This window comes from Salvelinus sp. IW2-2015, linkage group LG1 (genome assembly GCF_002910315.2).
Source record: "Salvelinus sp. IW2-2015 linkage group LG1, ASM291031v2, whole genome shotgun sequence".
NCBI classification, from domain to species: Eukaryota; Metazoa; Chordata; class Actinopteri; order Salmoniformes; family Salmonidae; genus Salvelinus; species Salvelinus sp. IW2-2015.
In genome coordinates this window covers 31,023,943-31,038,598 of record NC_036838.1, presented here as the reverse complement: position 1 = coordinate 31,038,598, position 14,656 = coordinate 31,023,943, and the positions used below count along the sequence as shown (strand labels likewise).

At 41.1% G+C, this 14,656-nt stretch overlaps 1 protein-coding gene across 1 annotated transcript; it reads right to left on the bottom strand.

Moving 5' to 3' along the window:
• Positions 1–333: 333 nt before the first annotated feature.
• On the bottom strand, positions 334–5,534 carry LOC111964864 (tribbles homolog 2). The gene is made up of 4 exons (XM_023988701.2): positions 4,718–5,534; positions 3,571–3,873; positions 2,976–3,268; positions 334–2,546 (listed from the first exon to the last, which is right to left on the bottom strand). The coding sequence occupies exons 2-4, from the start codon at positions 3,871–3,873 to the stop codon at positions 2,087–2,089; spliced, it is 1,056 nt and encodes a 351-aa protein (XP_023844469.1). The 5' UTR covers positions 4,718–5,534; the 3' UTR covers positions 334–2,086.
• Between the last annotated feature and the right edge of the window lie 9,122 nt (positions 5,535–14,656).

Here is a 14,656-nt window from a genome sequence, read left to right as displayed (position 1 = left end):
GACAAACTCAGGTGAGTGTTTTTCTTTCAAAATCGGTGTAATCCAACCAGTACAAGACTTGGAATGAGGCTAGGTAGTGCATCATTACTATTGTCAGCCATAGCAGAAACCCGACAATCTTTACTATTAAGTATGAATTGGTCATAACCTCGGTCCTTGCACGTTACATCCTGGTATTAGTCCAAGCTGAATCAAGGCGTGCTTATAGTTAAATAATTTCTTGATTCCTGCAATAATTTTTCTGACCCTGAAAATAGAGATTGTGTAATGAAGTGTTACAACCATCTCTGACAAAGTTTGGTCTTATCGCAAAAAAAGCTGATTTGCAAACAGTCAGTTCAAGGATTTATTTTTACTGGCAACAAATACTTGTTCACAAAAGTACATCCACCAAACCAACATCAGAAAAAGTGTGTACTTTTCTTACAAAAAAGTATTTACAAAGTCACAATAAGAGCTGTGGCTTAGTGTAGGATCTTAGATCTATTTAGGGTCAGCGAACTGCATGCAGGCATCATCACGAATAACACACAGTACTGTGTAATGTATGTGATGCCTTTGTTTCTTCAGGTCAACAGATACTAACACGATTTCACCATTACATGGGTATTCAAGATGTTTAAAGTACACTACAGCACTGTATTCTTCAGGATCTAACCCACTGCACTATATACTTCTACAGACATTAACTCACACCTGAGGTAATGACTACACTTGTCTAGGGATCTAGGACACCATGCTAACTCTGACATACGTTTGTCAGAAAACATACAAACCGAGGCGAACGATTACTGAATCACAGATGACTAAAACTATCGGCACACCATGAGTGATGTGATGATTGAGGGTAGCCTAGTGCTGCGTTCATAACCAAGTGGGAAGGTGGTAATTACCAGTTRTCAAGTTGTAAATGCTGAGTTGGGTAATGTCCAACAAGTTGTCAACAACTAAAAGCACAGCTATCATGCTTGTGAACAAAGTGTTCAAAAACTATATTAATAGATTGCTTTTTATAAATGTTTTGTTGCATTTAACTGCTGAAAATGCAGTTAAAGATAATTTCCTTAGTAGGTGACCTCAGATCAGCATGTAAGAGAAGTCTGAACTCCGGGGTGATAGACGAGTTTCCCACTAGTAATTACCAGTTGGAGGGGCGTTCAAGTGGATTTTYCCCAGTCGTATGTGGTAAATACCACCTTTCCACTTGGTTATGAATGCAGCCTTAGTCTTTGGTAAAGCAAAACTCAACTCCTGATAGGGATATAGGGAGGTGGACTAAACGTAAACTGTGGTTATGAAAACAAGGCACTTCAACGGTTGGTAGGATCCACCGGTCACTGAAATATATAAACAGTAGGCCTACATAAAAAGGCACAAAACGTGCATCAAGTATTCCAGGATTTCATCAAGTTCGGAGGTATCAGGTATCAATCCTGTCAGATATAGATCTTCAATTTAGTGTTCCCAACAGAGTTGCTCAACAAAAAAAGTAAAATTACTGCTTTTTGTGAGGGGGAATACAGCTCGACAGACTGCTTCTATAGGGCATGTTATCTGAAGACTTTTCACCTGCTCTTCCCAGTGAGTCAACAAAACATTTATTGGTTAAAGCACAAAAGTTGGGTAGCTTTTGAAAAGCACCTTTCTTGATGTTACACTGCAGTGTGGGACTAACTGCATTGGACCCTACCTCAGAGGTAGGTGTACACGTTGCCAGGAGATACAGTATTTGGTAGTTACTGCTTTGTTGTCTGCAATGCCAACAGATGCTTCGACACAGAACTATGTTATACATTTGGTAACACTTCAGATTAACGGCCATGCATAACATGTTCATAACTTCTTCAAAAGCACAACTTCAACATATATACATGCTAATGTCTAACAGCAGGTTAACAACGCTGCAGTTATAGACATTTGCAATGCCTTATGACTATGATATGTTTCTTAAATGTCACCAAACATTTCAGGTAGGGAGAAAAAAACCTGCATTACCAGTATTTCCTATATGGAGATTATGCCGCTGTACTTGCATCAGTAGGACAAAGTGGACGATGAAGGACAGAGGATATTTAACATTTTTATTCTAGAAACACATGTCGTCGGTGTAGCTGGGGACCACTTGGTCAGTGTAGTTCCTAGGATTGAGGTGCGTGTTGGGAGGTGTTGTGTTGTTGGAACAGTTCAGCCACGGGTGGAACAACAGCTCCGCGGCCTCCAGTCTCTCTGAGGGAGCTTTTCGCAGCATGCAGCACACCAGCGACTTGGCCTGCACTGAGAGTGACTCTGGCACTGTGAATGCCCCCCGGCGGATCTTACTGAAGAGCGCAGCAGGCTCCACGTCTTGGAAAGGGTAACGTCCCACCACCATGGTGTACAGCACCACACCCAGGCTCCACACGTCGGCAGCCTTCCCTGAGTAGGAGTGGCGCGAGTTGAGGATCTCAGGGCCCACGTAGGCTGGGCAGCCGTGCTTGTCMGTCAGAGAGTCATCGTCCCCATGGAGCAGACATGAGTCTTCCAGGTTCTGAAGAACAAGCTTGGTCCTAAGGAAAACCAGAGAGAGGTTGAGTCATCATAGTAATCAAACCCCCATGTTGTCTGCTTTGTGTGATTTACAGGTGGTGCACTGGGTCATATGCATGCATAATACAGTGGCTTACATAACTGCCAGGAATAACACTGGAGTTTACAGGGTTGGAGAAATTGCAGTCCTATATGACAGTTATGATGGCATGATTAAGGCATTATGAAGATCTTTAGAGTCATTTTAACAGTTACCCAACTAAAGGGCTTTCTTTAGCAGTGACATAATGGAAGTGAACATAGTCCACATATGCCTGGCCGTCTAAACATTCAGATGATGAATTTGGGCCAGGTCTCAGTCACTACTGTAAGGCAATCTAACCTGCAAACAGATGATCATGTTCCTCAGCTAAAACTCGATTAAGTTAAGAAAAGTGTCAACTACTAACCTCTGCTGGTCCACAAAGACAAACTTGCGCAGCTTGAGGTCACGCAGGACAACACCGTGCTCGTGACAGTGGGCCACCGCCGCTGCCATCTGGCCGAAGAGACGGACCGCCTCCTCCTCCTGGAGCCGCTTGCACGTGCGCACGTAAGAGTGCATGTCACCGTAGTTATGCTGAAAGAAGACGTAGACGCTGCGCTCGCCCATCACCACCTCTGCGATGCGGCAGATGTTGTCGTGGGGCAGTAGGCGGGCGTAGGGGGCGATGAGCTCCTGGTACCGCCTCATAGAAAACACCTGGTAGAGGACATGGGGTAGAGTTAGGTTACAGTTCATAAGTTCATGGTCAAATTACAGACTGGACTACAGTACAGCTATGCATATTCTTTATCGCCTGAGGATAATGTACCCTTTCGAGTGTCAAAGAACACCATGTGTTCCTGTGSATATGACAAATAAGCTGAACTTGAACGGCACAAAAGGGATGTGTGTGCATAGGTCGATTTCAGGCACAGTATCAAGCAAGTACCGACAGTTGGGCGACTTCATTAAGCAAACAGTCACACCACTCTATCTGGTCATGTAGCTACAATACATACCTTGCAGGTGTACTCCTGCTCTGTGACCCTATGGATGGCCCTGTAAGTCTCTGTTCCCTCTGTGGGTTCAAGGAGGACGTAGGGCCCGATGCAGGACACACAGTGGTGGTCGGAGCCCACGGGACCCGGGCTGTGTCTCAGGGGCCTCAGGCATGGGGCCAGGCCGGGGGATGAGGGTGACAGGCTCAGTCGAGGACGCTTGCATTTTAGGGCCTCTGTGTAGTCCTGGGGGTCATCCAGCTCCAGCCGCTTCAGCCGCAGGGGACGAGTAGGCGCAGGGGCGRGAGAGATGTTCACACTCATCTGAAAGAGTCGCATGGGTTGTTTTAGTGGGTTTCATTGCAATATGTGTAGGACGTGCCTGAACCACATGGTAACCTGTAGGGCTATCCTAGTGGGTTGTATGATTCGTGTTTGATTGGATATGCTGATAACCACATTTCAAATGCACAGTGAAATAACTACCTATAAAAACTTACTGTGTGCAAATACTGTATTTTTTATTGCACATACAAAGCATAATTTACAATTTGGGGAACTTGGAGGAGACATGAATCATATCCACCATTAAACAGTGCTAAATAACAGGCTAAAAGTTATTGGATGACACCATGGAGCCTTGACTGATGAGCAATGTTGTCTGTCATATGCATTACTCAAATTACTGACGGTTTCTTTCGAAATGTGGCTAGTGAGTCAGTCATTCTCAGCCAGCCAAATGAAAAAAAAAGTTAAATACATGGACGACGTCATGATAAAAGTGACGTCAGGCTTCCCTTAGCTTGCGCCAAGGCCTGAAGTTTTACAAGTAAAATAACTATGATAAAGTTACATTATAACTAGAAGAGGTCACATGGGGGTCATGTTATAAGTCGAAATAAATATTTGTTGAACCAGGTAAAACTGGTCAGACCGGCGAGCAATTCTGAGAAATAGAGCGACCTCGGGATATTTCACTGAGCGCCGAAGAGTGGAAGGGAGAGTTGCACCATCACTTTCTAAAAGTTTAACATTGTTGTTTCACGACAACATACAAGTAAAAAATGTATGCATTTTCAATACATGTCGGGACTGCAAGCAACCCCTTCAACTGTATGATAAAAATATGGATACTGAGGTAGGGTGAAAATTGTGAACAAGTTCTTACCTTGGCAGTGGAAGACAAAGGGGTCAGCTTTCCAGAACAGAACAATGGTATGGTAACTCCAGCTTTTGGTGTAGTGTTTTGCTTGTCAAGAAACTCGAAATGTGCAGTAAACGTAGCAAAACCCTTGCTGTGTAGAGGAAACCAAATAATTTTGAGAGCTTCGGACAAAATACGTTTTTCTTCCTTCTAAAAGAAAGTGGTTCAAGGGAGTCTAACGTATTTACAGTTGCATGTGCAAATTATGTAACCATAAAATACGAGTTCAAATTAGCTTTCGTCGTTTGTTGTGCGGGATGTCTGTTCACATATCCAAAGCAAAATATGTATTAAAGTCCTTGACAAATTGAATAGGTTATTTTGCTTTGAAGAGAGGCGGCAACACTGGTGTCTACTGTTGTTGGTACAGATGCCTTTGTTCCATTCCCGGTGTGTAGCGACTTGTGTATCCAGTGTTTTCCTTGCGAAAAAGCCAGARGCTTTTAGTAAAAAACCAGCAAAACTTTCTATAAATAGAGAAAATACACGTTTAAAGACTCTTGCACAATAATGAAGAAAGAGCGCCTACTTGTCCGAAGTAGTTATGGAAACTCGTGGACGCGTCCAGATAAATAATTGGTCATAGGGAAGAGTAAGCTACACGTCCCCTATTTGGTCAATTGCATAGTAAACCTTTAATTTCCAAATGGAGTCCCTAAAAAGTAGATTTCTAATCAGACGTGCCCCCACCGACTGATTGAGAATGGACTGGACAGCACATTGGCTTCAAATATCCTTTCTGTTACAGCAGTGAAGTTGGTGATGCGCGACTGAGCATGATTGCAACATCGTAGCTCCACCCCCTGGTCTGACGACATCAGCGAGGGAACATCGCAATAGTCACCCAGGCAGTTTACATCTATTGAATGGAACAAAAATAATCTTGCAATTTAAATCTGAAATTACAAGGTGTGCTGCAAGTCATTGATCATAAAGTAATTATGTTACACAATCCAGTTGAGGTGGAATACATCCAAATGTGCACTGACCAAATGAATTCAAAACGATTTAGTCTACATGCAAGAGTTGCATATATATATTTTTCTTATTTTTTTCCCAAAAGGACATTGGGCATGTTATTTAATAATATAAAACAAATTGTCACTATAAACCCAACCATATGTTGGACAGGGATTGCCACACCCCTGCTATGACTCAATAGCAATGATTGTATTGCACCATTCTTCACGATGCATGCTCTCTGGATGGCATGCACATGGGGATGGGTTAATATTAATCATGTATGTAAACCATGGATTGCTGATGCTATGTATTGACCAATGACAGGCTTTGAAGCCACTGGTCGGCCATATTGGCACTCCTCAGAGAAGCAGACCTAAATAGAAATTAATGGAATTCTACAGTATTTCAATTAAATGTTTCAAGGACAAAATGTATTTAAATATGTTTTGTTGTAGTGGGGACAGTAACATTAGTACATAAAAAAATATATACTTTAAGGAAAAGCTATATATTTTTTTTAATTATTAATATATATATTGTTTTAGGTTTAGCTCACATAATATCATTTAAAAGTATGCATTAAGGTGTCTGTAATAGCATAAAAGTGGCAAAAACAAATGTAGAAATTAAATAAATGCATTTCTATAGCTTCCAAAATATTTTTTTACACCTGCCAAGATGGAGGCGCGGTGGCTTCAAAACAGATGGCCCTGTCAAGTCATCTTGTGTATATGTAAATCATTGGTTATTTTGGGTTAGAAAATATCTGTTTGATTGTTGTGGAAAAGTAGAGAAACTATGGAAAAGTAGAGAAATTGACTTTGAAAGTAGAAGTGTGTTGTCCTCACCATCTATGTTCAACACATTGCAAGTATCAGAAAAAAAGTGCCTAACATTGATTACAAAGCTAAACAAATTCAGTAGCCTGGAAATAAAGTGGGCAAGGATCAAAAAACTTTTATCCGGCTATTGATACAACTTACGGCATGTGTCACATACACACGTATGTATGCCTCACTAACACACACGTAGAGGACAGTTTCACATTATTAATGTCAATGAAACACATGGATCATTAGTCCTGCATAGGTAGCGTTTAATGGCCTGAGCTTGTGCTTGAGTTGCACAATGTTCCCTTCAAAGTCATGTCTTTGTGTGACCAAAGATAGGATGTAATGCTTCATTACTGGTGTTGTCCTGAGCTGAGTCAGATGGTGTGTGTTTGTGTGTGGTCTCATTTGACTATGCTTTTGGGTTCCAACAGTCCTCACAAGGATAGTAATTCAAGGAAAATTTGTGGGGACATTTTGCTGGCACCCTAAATAAAAAGTTACATTTTAGGGTTAGGGTTACAATTAAGGTTGCAATTAGGGTTAGGGGTTAAGATTAGGGTTAGGTTAAGGATTAGGGTCAGGGTTTAGGAAATATATGATTTTGAATGGGAATAAATTATTTTGAATGGGAATAAAGTTTTGGTCCCCACTTGGGTAGTAAAACCACCCCGTGTGTGGGTGAGSGAAGTGTCCTGTGCCTGTGCTGTGATCACTCCTAGTCAGACCTATGAGTGTGAGATCATCCTTGCCTTAATATTGAAGCATTTCAGTCGCACACACAGCGTTGCATGACTGGTAGAGACATTGCCTGAGGCTACAGCCATGAAATTGTCACGCGTCGCAATGTAACTTGGCAGCACTAAATATCCTAAAATATTCTCTGGGAGCCTTTCTCCCCCTGCCTGCCTGCTGCCTCAATCTCCTTTCATTAACTCTGTGAGTCACATTTTGATGTTGAATGAATCACCCTCTGTATTAACATTTACATGGAAGGATTATGAAACAGTATAATTTGTGTTGGCACCATAGCAGTCTGCAAATAGTGCAATGATAAACCAATAACTATCTCAGTACAATAGATTGCAATCAGAGGAAATTGATTAGTGGGGGGAAATGACTGGATTTCTCTGAAACTCTCAGCTGTGTTGAAGTCATACTTCCTGGGTTGAGCAACAGTAGGCCTATCGCAATGGGAGCATAAGTCGCTGTTCTCACAGTGGCGTGCCTTGATGCTGGTGTCATGTAGACTTGGCTGTTCTGGTAACCCATGATACAAAATGTCCTGGTAACCCCTACACAATGTTCTGTGGTGACAGACTCTCAGCCTGGGGAACATGGATTGGAGAGGGCTAGCTCAATTAGCCTAGCTAACAAAGAGGTTCTAGCTTTTATTTCTGTGGTTAATTGGATTATCAGTACTTCTAGGGGTTTCAATGGCTCCTTTGGAGTTTGGGTCTTCAGCTATCAGACCACAGAGTTCCTGGCATTCACAACAGACAGACACTACCATGAATTGGGCCTCTTCCCATTACTGTAATGATTCAGTCAGGGGAAAGAAAAGGGCAAGTTTGGGGTATTGCATCATAATGCTGCTTTTGTGGTGGATCGTTCTCTGTTAGGGAAAATATCTGCAGGACTTCTTAACTGTGACCAGGAAGATAAATAACAGCAGAGCCAACCATACTCGGCTTGGCCTCGTTCTGGCACGGCCACAGCAATGCAAGAGATTACGAAAGCAGAAATTCCATTGCAGCGACAGGTCTTTTTGCATAAACAAGTTAGACAGTGGTGTTCTTCTCAGGCAAATGGTACCTGCTGCTCTGACCGTGCTCCTGTTTTCAGGCTCCATAAAAAAACCTGCTCATGCTCCCCAATGACATTTGACAAAACTTCTATTTCAGTTATAGCTCATTGTTCTTAAAGATATTTAATGAAGACAATAATTTGTGACATCAGCTGATGTAAAAAGGGCTTTATAAATACATTTGATTGATTGATTAGACAGATTAAAAGAAAACAGGACCTAATTTACCCCATTAACCAAACAGAACAGTTATAATACAGCTTCATAATTGTATTAATTTATCCACTTAACCTGATGATGCCATCTGGTTTGCTCTTTTATTAATCACATTAAAGATTTGTCCTTTGAAGCAGGAGCAACAAAGTACCTGTCACCTTCCTCTAGCCTTTCAATGGAGAGGAGATTCAATTAACTGGCATCTGTCAATGTATGCTTCTTTCTAGAATTGAATTATAAGAGGCTACACTGCTGCCGCCGTCCCTTATGGCCTGTCCTAAGGCCTTCATCCAGACATTGTATTGGGACCTATCGTGACCTATTTAGCCCTGTTGACTGTAACTAGCTGTGCACTGACAGACCTCCCCCTCATTAGACACTGAGCGCTAATCTCTTTACAGATCAAAAGTCGCAGGCGTCAGGTTCCATTATGACTGGCCTTTAACGCTTCTTACTGCTGGCTGTGGTGGAGCAGCTCCACCACTCATAACTGGGCTGTGGGTGTTTGTGTATTGCGTAGGGAGGCACAGTTTGTGTATTGTTTCTAATGGCTCATTAATGTCTAATGCCCTTTGAGGAAGCAGTAAATCCCCATGGCCTTCCCCTTCTCCCCTCCTCCCCCCCATCACCGGTCCCTATTGATTTCTTTATTCTAGCTCAGTGACGACAGAGTTTTGCTTTCAGTCCTTTGTGCCTACTGTATTACCTGCACATTACTTTTAATGGCAGTTCAAACCATTTCTAAAGAGTGATGCATCCAAAATGCTGTTGGGCAAACAAGGTCCCGAGACTATACAGTTTTAAATAGATTCCATGACCTACCCCAAATATTTATATTATCCCCTAAACAAATCATCAGAGACATTTGATCCTTTTAAACCAACGCCCTCTTAAGAAAGTAAATGTACACTGAACAAAAATATAAACGCAACATGTAAAGTGTTGGTCCCATGTTTCATGACCTGATTAAACAGCATGATCATTACACAGGTGCCCCTTGTGCTGGGGAAAATAAAAAGCCACTTTAAAATGTGTAGTTTTATCACACAGAACAATGCTACAGGTGTCTCAAGTTTTGAGGGAGCTTGCATATGGCATGCTGACTGCAGGCATGTCAATCAGAGCTGTTGCCATAGAATTTAATGTTCATTTATCTACCATAAGCTGCCTCCAACATCGTTTTAGAGAATTTAGCAGTACGTACAACCAGCCTCACAACCGCAGACAACGTGTATGGTGTCGTGTGGGCGAGCGGTTTGCTAATGTCAACGTTATGAACAGAGTGCCCCATGGTGGGGTTATGGTATGGGCAGGCATTTCTACGGACAATGAAGACAATTGCATTTTATTGATGACAATTTGAATGCACAGAGCATCGTGACGAGATCCTGAAGCCCATTGTCGTGCCATTCATCCGCCGCCATCACCTCATGTTTCAGCATGATAATGCACGGTCCCATGTCGCAAGGATCTGTACACAATTCCTGGAAGCTGAAAATGTCCCAGTTCTTCCATGGCCTGCATACTGATCAGACATGTCACCAATTGAGCATGTTTGGGATGCTCTGGATTGACGTGTACGACAGCATGTTCCAGTTCCCGCCAATATCCAGCAACTTCGCACAGCTATTGAAGAGGAGTGGGACAACATTCTACAGGCCACAATTAACAGCCTGATCAACTCCATGCAAAGGAAATGTATTGTGCTGCATGAGGCAAATGGTGGTCACACCAGAAACTGACTGGTTTTCTGATCCACGACCCTACTTTTTAAATKTTTAGGTATCTGTAACCAACAGATGCATATCTGTATTCCCAGTCATGTGAAATCCATAGATTAGGGCCTAATGAATGTATTTCAATTGACTCCTTTCCTTATATGAAATGTAACGCAGTAAAATCTTTGAAATTGTTGTCACACCCTGTGACTAGGGTGGGTCATCTAGGTAATTATATTTCTATGTTGGCCTGGTATGGTTCCCAATCAGAGGCAGCTGTTTATCGTTGTATCTGATTGGGGATCATATTTAGGCAGCCATTTCCCCTTTGTGGTTTGTGGGATCTTGTTTTTGTGTAGTGCCTGTGAGCACTGCATTTTCTTCACGTTTTGTTTGTTCGTTTATTGTTTTGCTGTGAGTTTCACCTAGAAATAAAAGATGTGGAACCCAGATCACGCTTCGCTTTGGTCCAGTTATTATGACGATCGTGACAGTGTTGCATTTATATTTTTGTTCAGTATAGTTTTGGCTAATAGATGTTCTGGGTATTGACTGAATTKAATGCTTCTGTGTGGTGGGAGCTTAGTGTCTACTAGCACTTGTTGTAGGAGGAATGTTTAAGGGCACTGCCCCCTCTGGCTAATCCACAATCAATTATATACTGTGGTCATGTTTCTCTTGACCTGTTATTTTTGAAAAGGTTAACCAGAGGTGGGTAGAGTAGTGAAAATCTGTACTTAAGTAAAAGTAATGTTACTTAAATTGTAATTTACTCAAGTAAAATTAAAAGTAGCTATTCAAGGAAACTACTCAAGTACTGTGAGAGTAACAAAGTATCCGGCCTGAAGTACTAGTTACACATTTTGTTTGGTATTTTTTTACACCTCATAGTAAACTGTGACAGCAAACAAAAATAACAACTTGACATTCATTTATTATTTAAGCCTGCCAGCACCAATTTGCAGATGTCCACCAGCACAGATAGTCTCCAATGAAGAGTGATATCAAACAAAGTCCGTAGGCTGTACAGTTTCAATTATGGTCTTATTCAAAGTTGACTTAATATCTATCAATGTGCTCAATTTCATCAAAAAGGTAAATGGTACTCGATACATTGGAATAATTTCACAATTTCAATAGCATTAATAAATATCTATCATAAACATTTATTTCACAATATCATTTCAAGTACATGTGATGGTGAATGCGTGCTAAAAAGATTTACACCAAGTGTGACGTTTCATTTTTTACTCCGAATGAAATATCGAGGATCAGGTAAGTAAACACTTGGTGGAAGCACCAGCCTCAGTCTTCTGAAAACCTAACCCTGGGAGTGAGTTGTATTTTTCAGAGAGACAATTACACACATTTATGCCAAAGACACACCTGAATGGCTTTCCAAGAGGTGTTGCGTGTTCCTGAGTGGTCTAGTCTCAGTCCTGACTTAAATTAGCTTGAAAATCAGAGACAAGGTTTGAGTATTGCTGTACATCAATGATTCCCAACTCAATGTACCTAAACTTGAGCAATTTTGACAAAAACAATGGACATATATTGCCCTAAGAGTTGTGCAAAGTTTGTATAATATTTTTTCTAAATGATCACAGCTGAAATGGCTGCCAAATGTGCTTCCACCAAGTATTAACTCTGGGGTGTGAAGACATGCAATCAAGACATCTTTGTTTATTTTTGATTAATTAGGAACATTTCTATAAGCAGGTTGTAGGTTGTGTAGATCTGTAGAAAAATAATCTAATTTGTTCCCTTTTCAGATTCAATTTTGAGGCAGTAAAATGTGAATACTCCAAGAGGTGTGTAGACTTTCACTAGGCACTGTAACACAGTATTTAAATGAGTTATTTTATACAGTCATTATTGCACATCTTTATCAAGGTTGTCATTTTCGGACCCTACTATATATCATTAATTTATAAGTCCACAAATGGATTTAACAACTAAGGAATCTAGCTTTTAAATGATTGTGAATGCACTCCATAGAGTGTGTACTACATGATGAAATATTTAAGAAATGATTGGGAGGAAAGATGGGAATGCTAATTTAAGTGGTGTATGATTATAGACTTGAGAAAAAAGTTAAACTCAATCGCTCACATTGATAGCATAGCATGACACCCAATAACCTATTATGGACTTCCCTGTTCATTCCCCTTATTTGTTTATTTCAGATGAAATGTGTGGCATAACTTAACTCAGAAACAAAGCGGAAAATGCTGAGTTAAGCAGTTCTTGTGAAAGATTTCACAATTATAAGTCACGTCCCTAACGATGCAATAATTATTCGGAAGTGATGACCATGAAGAAAACCGAAAGTCAGAATCGTTAGGGATTGCCTCAGTCTCTCCAAGCTGTTGGCAAGTTTTTTGGGGGTTAGCTGGGTTTTTTCTGGTTAATAATAATGACGAATTAACACAGACTTTCTTATATTGTAACTTATTTTGGTACCATCAAATGAAGAAAAAAAATCTATGAACATTGAACAGCTGTTTGAACCAGTTCATTCTCCTGCTGTAGGCTATTGCCTAACGTTAGCCAATGGAAAGGTGCAGACAATCTATCTTTGATCCCCTCCCTAACGTTAGTTCAGCTGTTTAGTGCCCTTTTCTATCAAAACAATAAAAAAGCCTGTCTCCACAATGAACTCCTGCCTTTGTGTTTATGTGAGTCATGTAAAACACATATCTTCGAGTCTTGTGTAAACATAGAATGGGGCCTCTGAAACTGAAATGACCTTTCACAAGCGAACAGAGCCGGTAGCCGAGGGCAACCAATACAATCTCACGAGAGCCTTATGACTGTAATGAAATCAAGGTGGGCTAAGTGAAATCCTACCGACCTGGCATAGAAGCCGAGGAGCCTGGGTGTACATGAACAGAGCCAGTGGATGCCCAGGTCAAAAGATAATTAATAACTAAGATCCTGTATGCAGTGAAATACTAAGAAATGTATTTTGGTTTTTGCTGATAAGGCCACACACAATGAGCCCATTCTCTTTCCTATAGTCTACAGTATGTGTCTCTTTACCATTAAGGCAAACCACTAACAAATACATAAGACATTTACACATGACACATCAGCAATTTCCTATTTTCAACAGAACACTAAATTAACATGGGATTTTCACTGGTACAGTACAAGGCAGGATTTGGGTCAACCAAATGCTGCATTTTGTGTCCAATGCGGAATTATCATGTAAAAAGGAAAATAAATGAGGAAAAGGATTTATACATTTGTAAAGAGTAATGCTGTATGTGTTGCTGTATGTGTTGCTGAGTGTTGCCATGGCTCACTGTAGCCTTCAGTCCAAGCTAGAAGTAAACCACTAGGGCTGGCATCCTATGCACTATATAGTGCATGACTCCTGACTAGGACCCCAGAGAATAGGGTGCCATTTGGGATGCAAATAGATGTTATTCTTAAAGGCCTCCAACCCACTGTGTTTCATGTCGTTCCATCGCTGCTAGCTGCTGCAACGGATCTATCTCTATATTGAGAACGACATTTCAGATGCATTTCCACACCCAGCCACAAAAGTGGCCTTTTTGAGTCAGCTGCGTTTTCTCTCTGAATCACATGCCTTTCATAACAAAATGTGATGAAATCAGAGGCCAAGTGCTCTGACTCAACGGTGGTCTGCCATTAACGCCAGGCTTTGCCCAGAGACAGAGCACAGCCTGGTCTGGTCTGGCTACACTCAACACATACATACAGTATGGACCAAAACAGCAGGGTTCTCCTTGGCCTATTGTTAAGCTCTGTTTTCCCATCCAAGATGAAGGTCTGATCATCAAAACAGAGTCTTATTTGCTCTCTCTCACTCACTTTAACTTCCTCACAGTATCACCTTTTAGGCTTGTTTTGTCAGGCTATATTTCCCAAAAGATCTATTTATTGGATGAGGATTGTACAATCAATCCATGTTGAAAGCTAAAGCAAAAGTACGAAAGACTATACAGACAGAGACACTTGACTTGACTAGCACCTTGACACAATTGACAGGTTGATATGTCTACCACATGGAGATCAATCAAAAGTCAGATTCAATAGGCTTAACCTGGGGTTTCCTTCTGTTTGATTTGGAAGAGTCTACTGTATATTGAGTGGCTAGTAGTGAGCTATTGAGTTCACAGATGTTTTCAGCTGTCAAAGGTATAAATGACTCAGTCTTTCTGTGACTGTGGTACAGATTACACGGTCTCTAGTGTGGGTAGTAGGGTTTGGTGTTGACTCCATAGTGACTGTTTGTGTGTTTTCTCACTGGCTTGGCGTGTCACAACCTGTGGGATTCCCCAATAAGAATGTTGCTTTAAAGTAAATTGTTCTGTAGTTTTACTGATCATTTTACACCTGG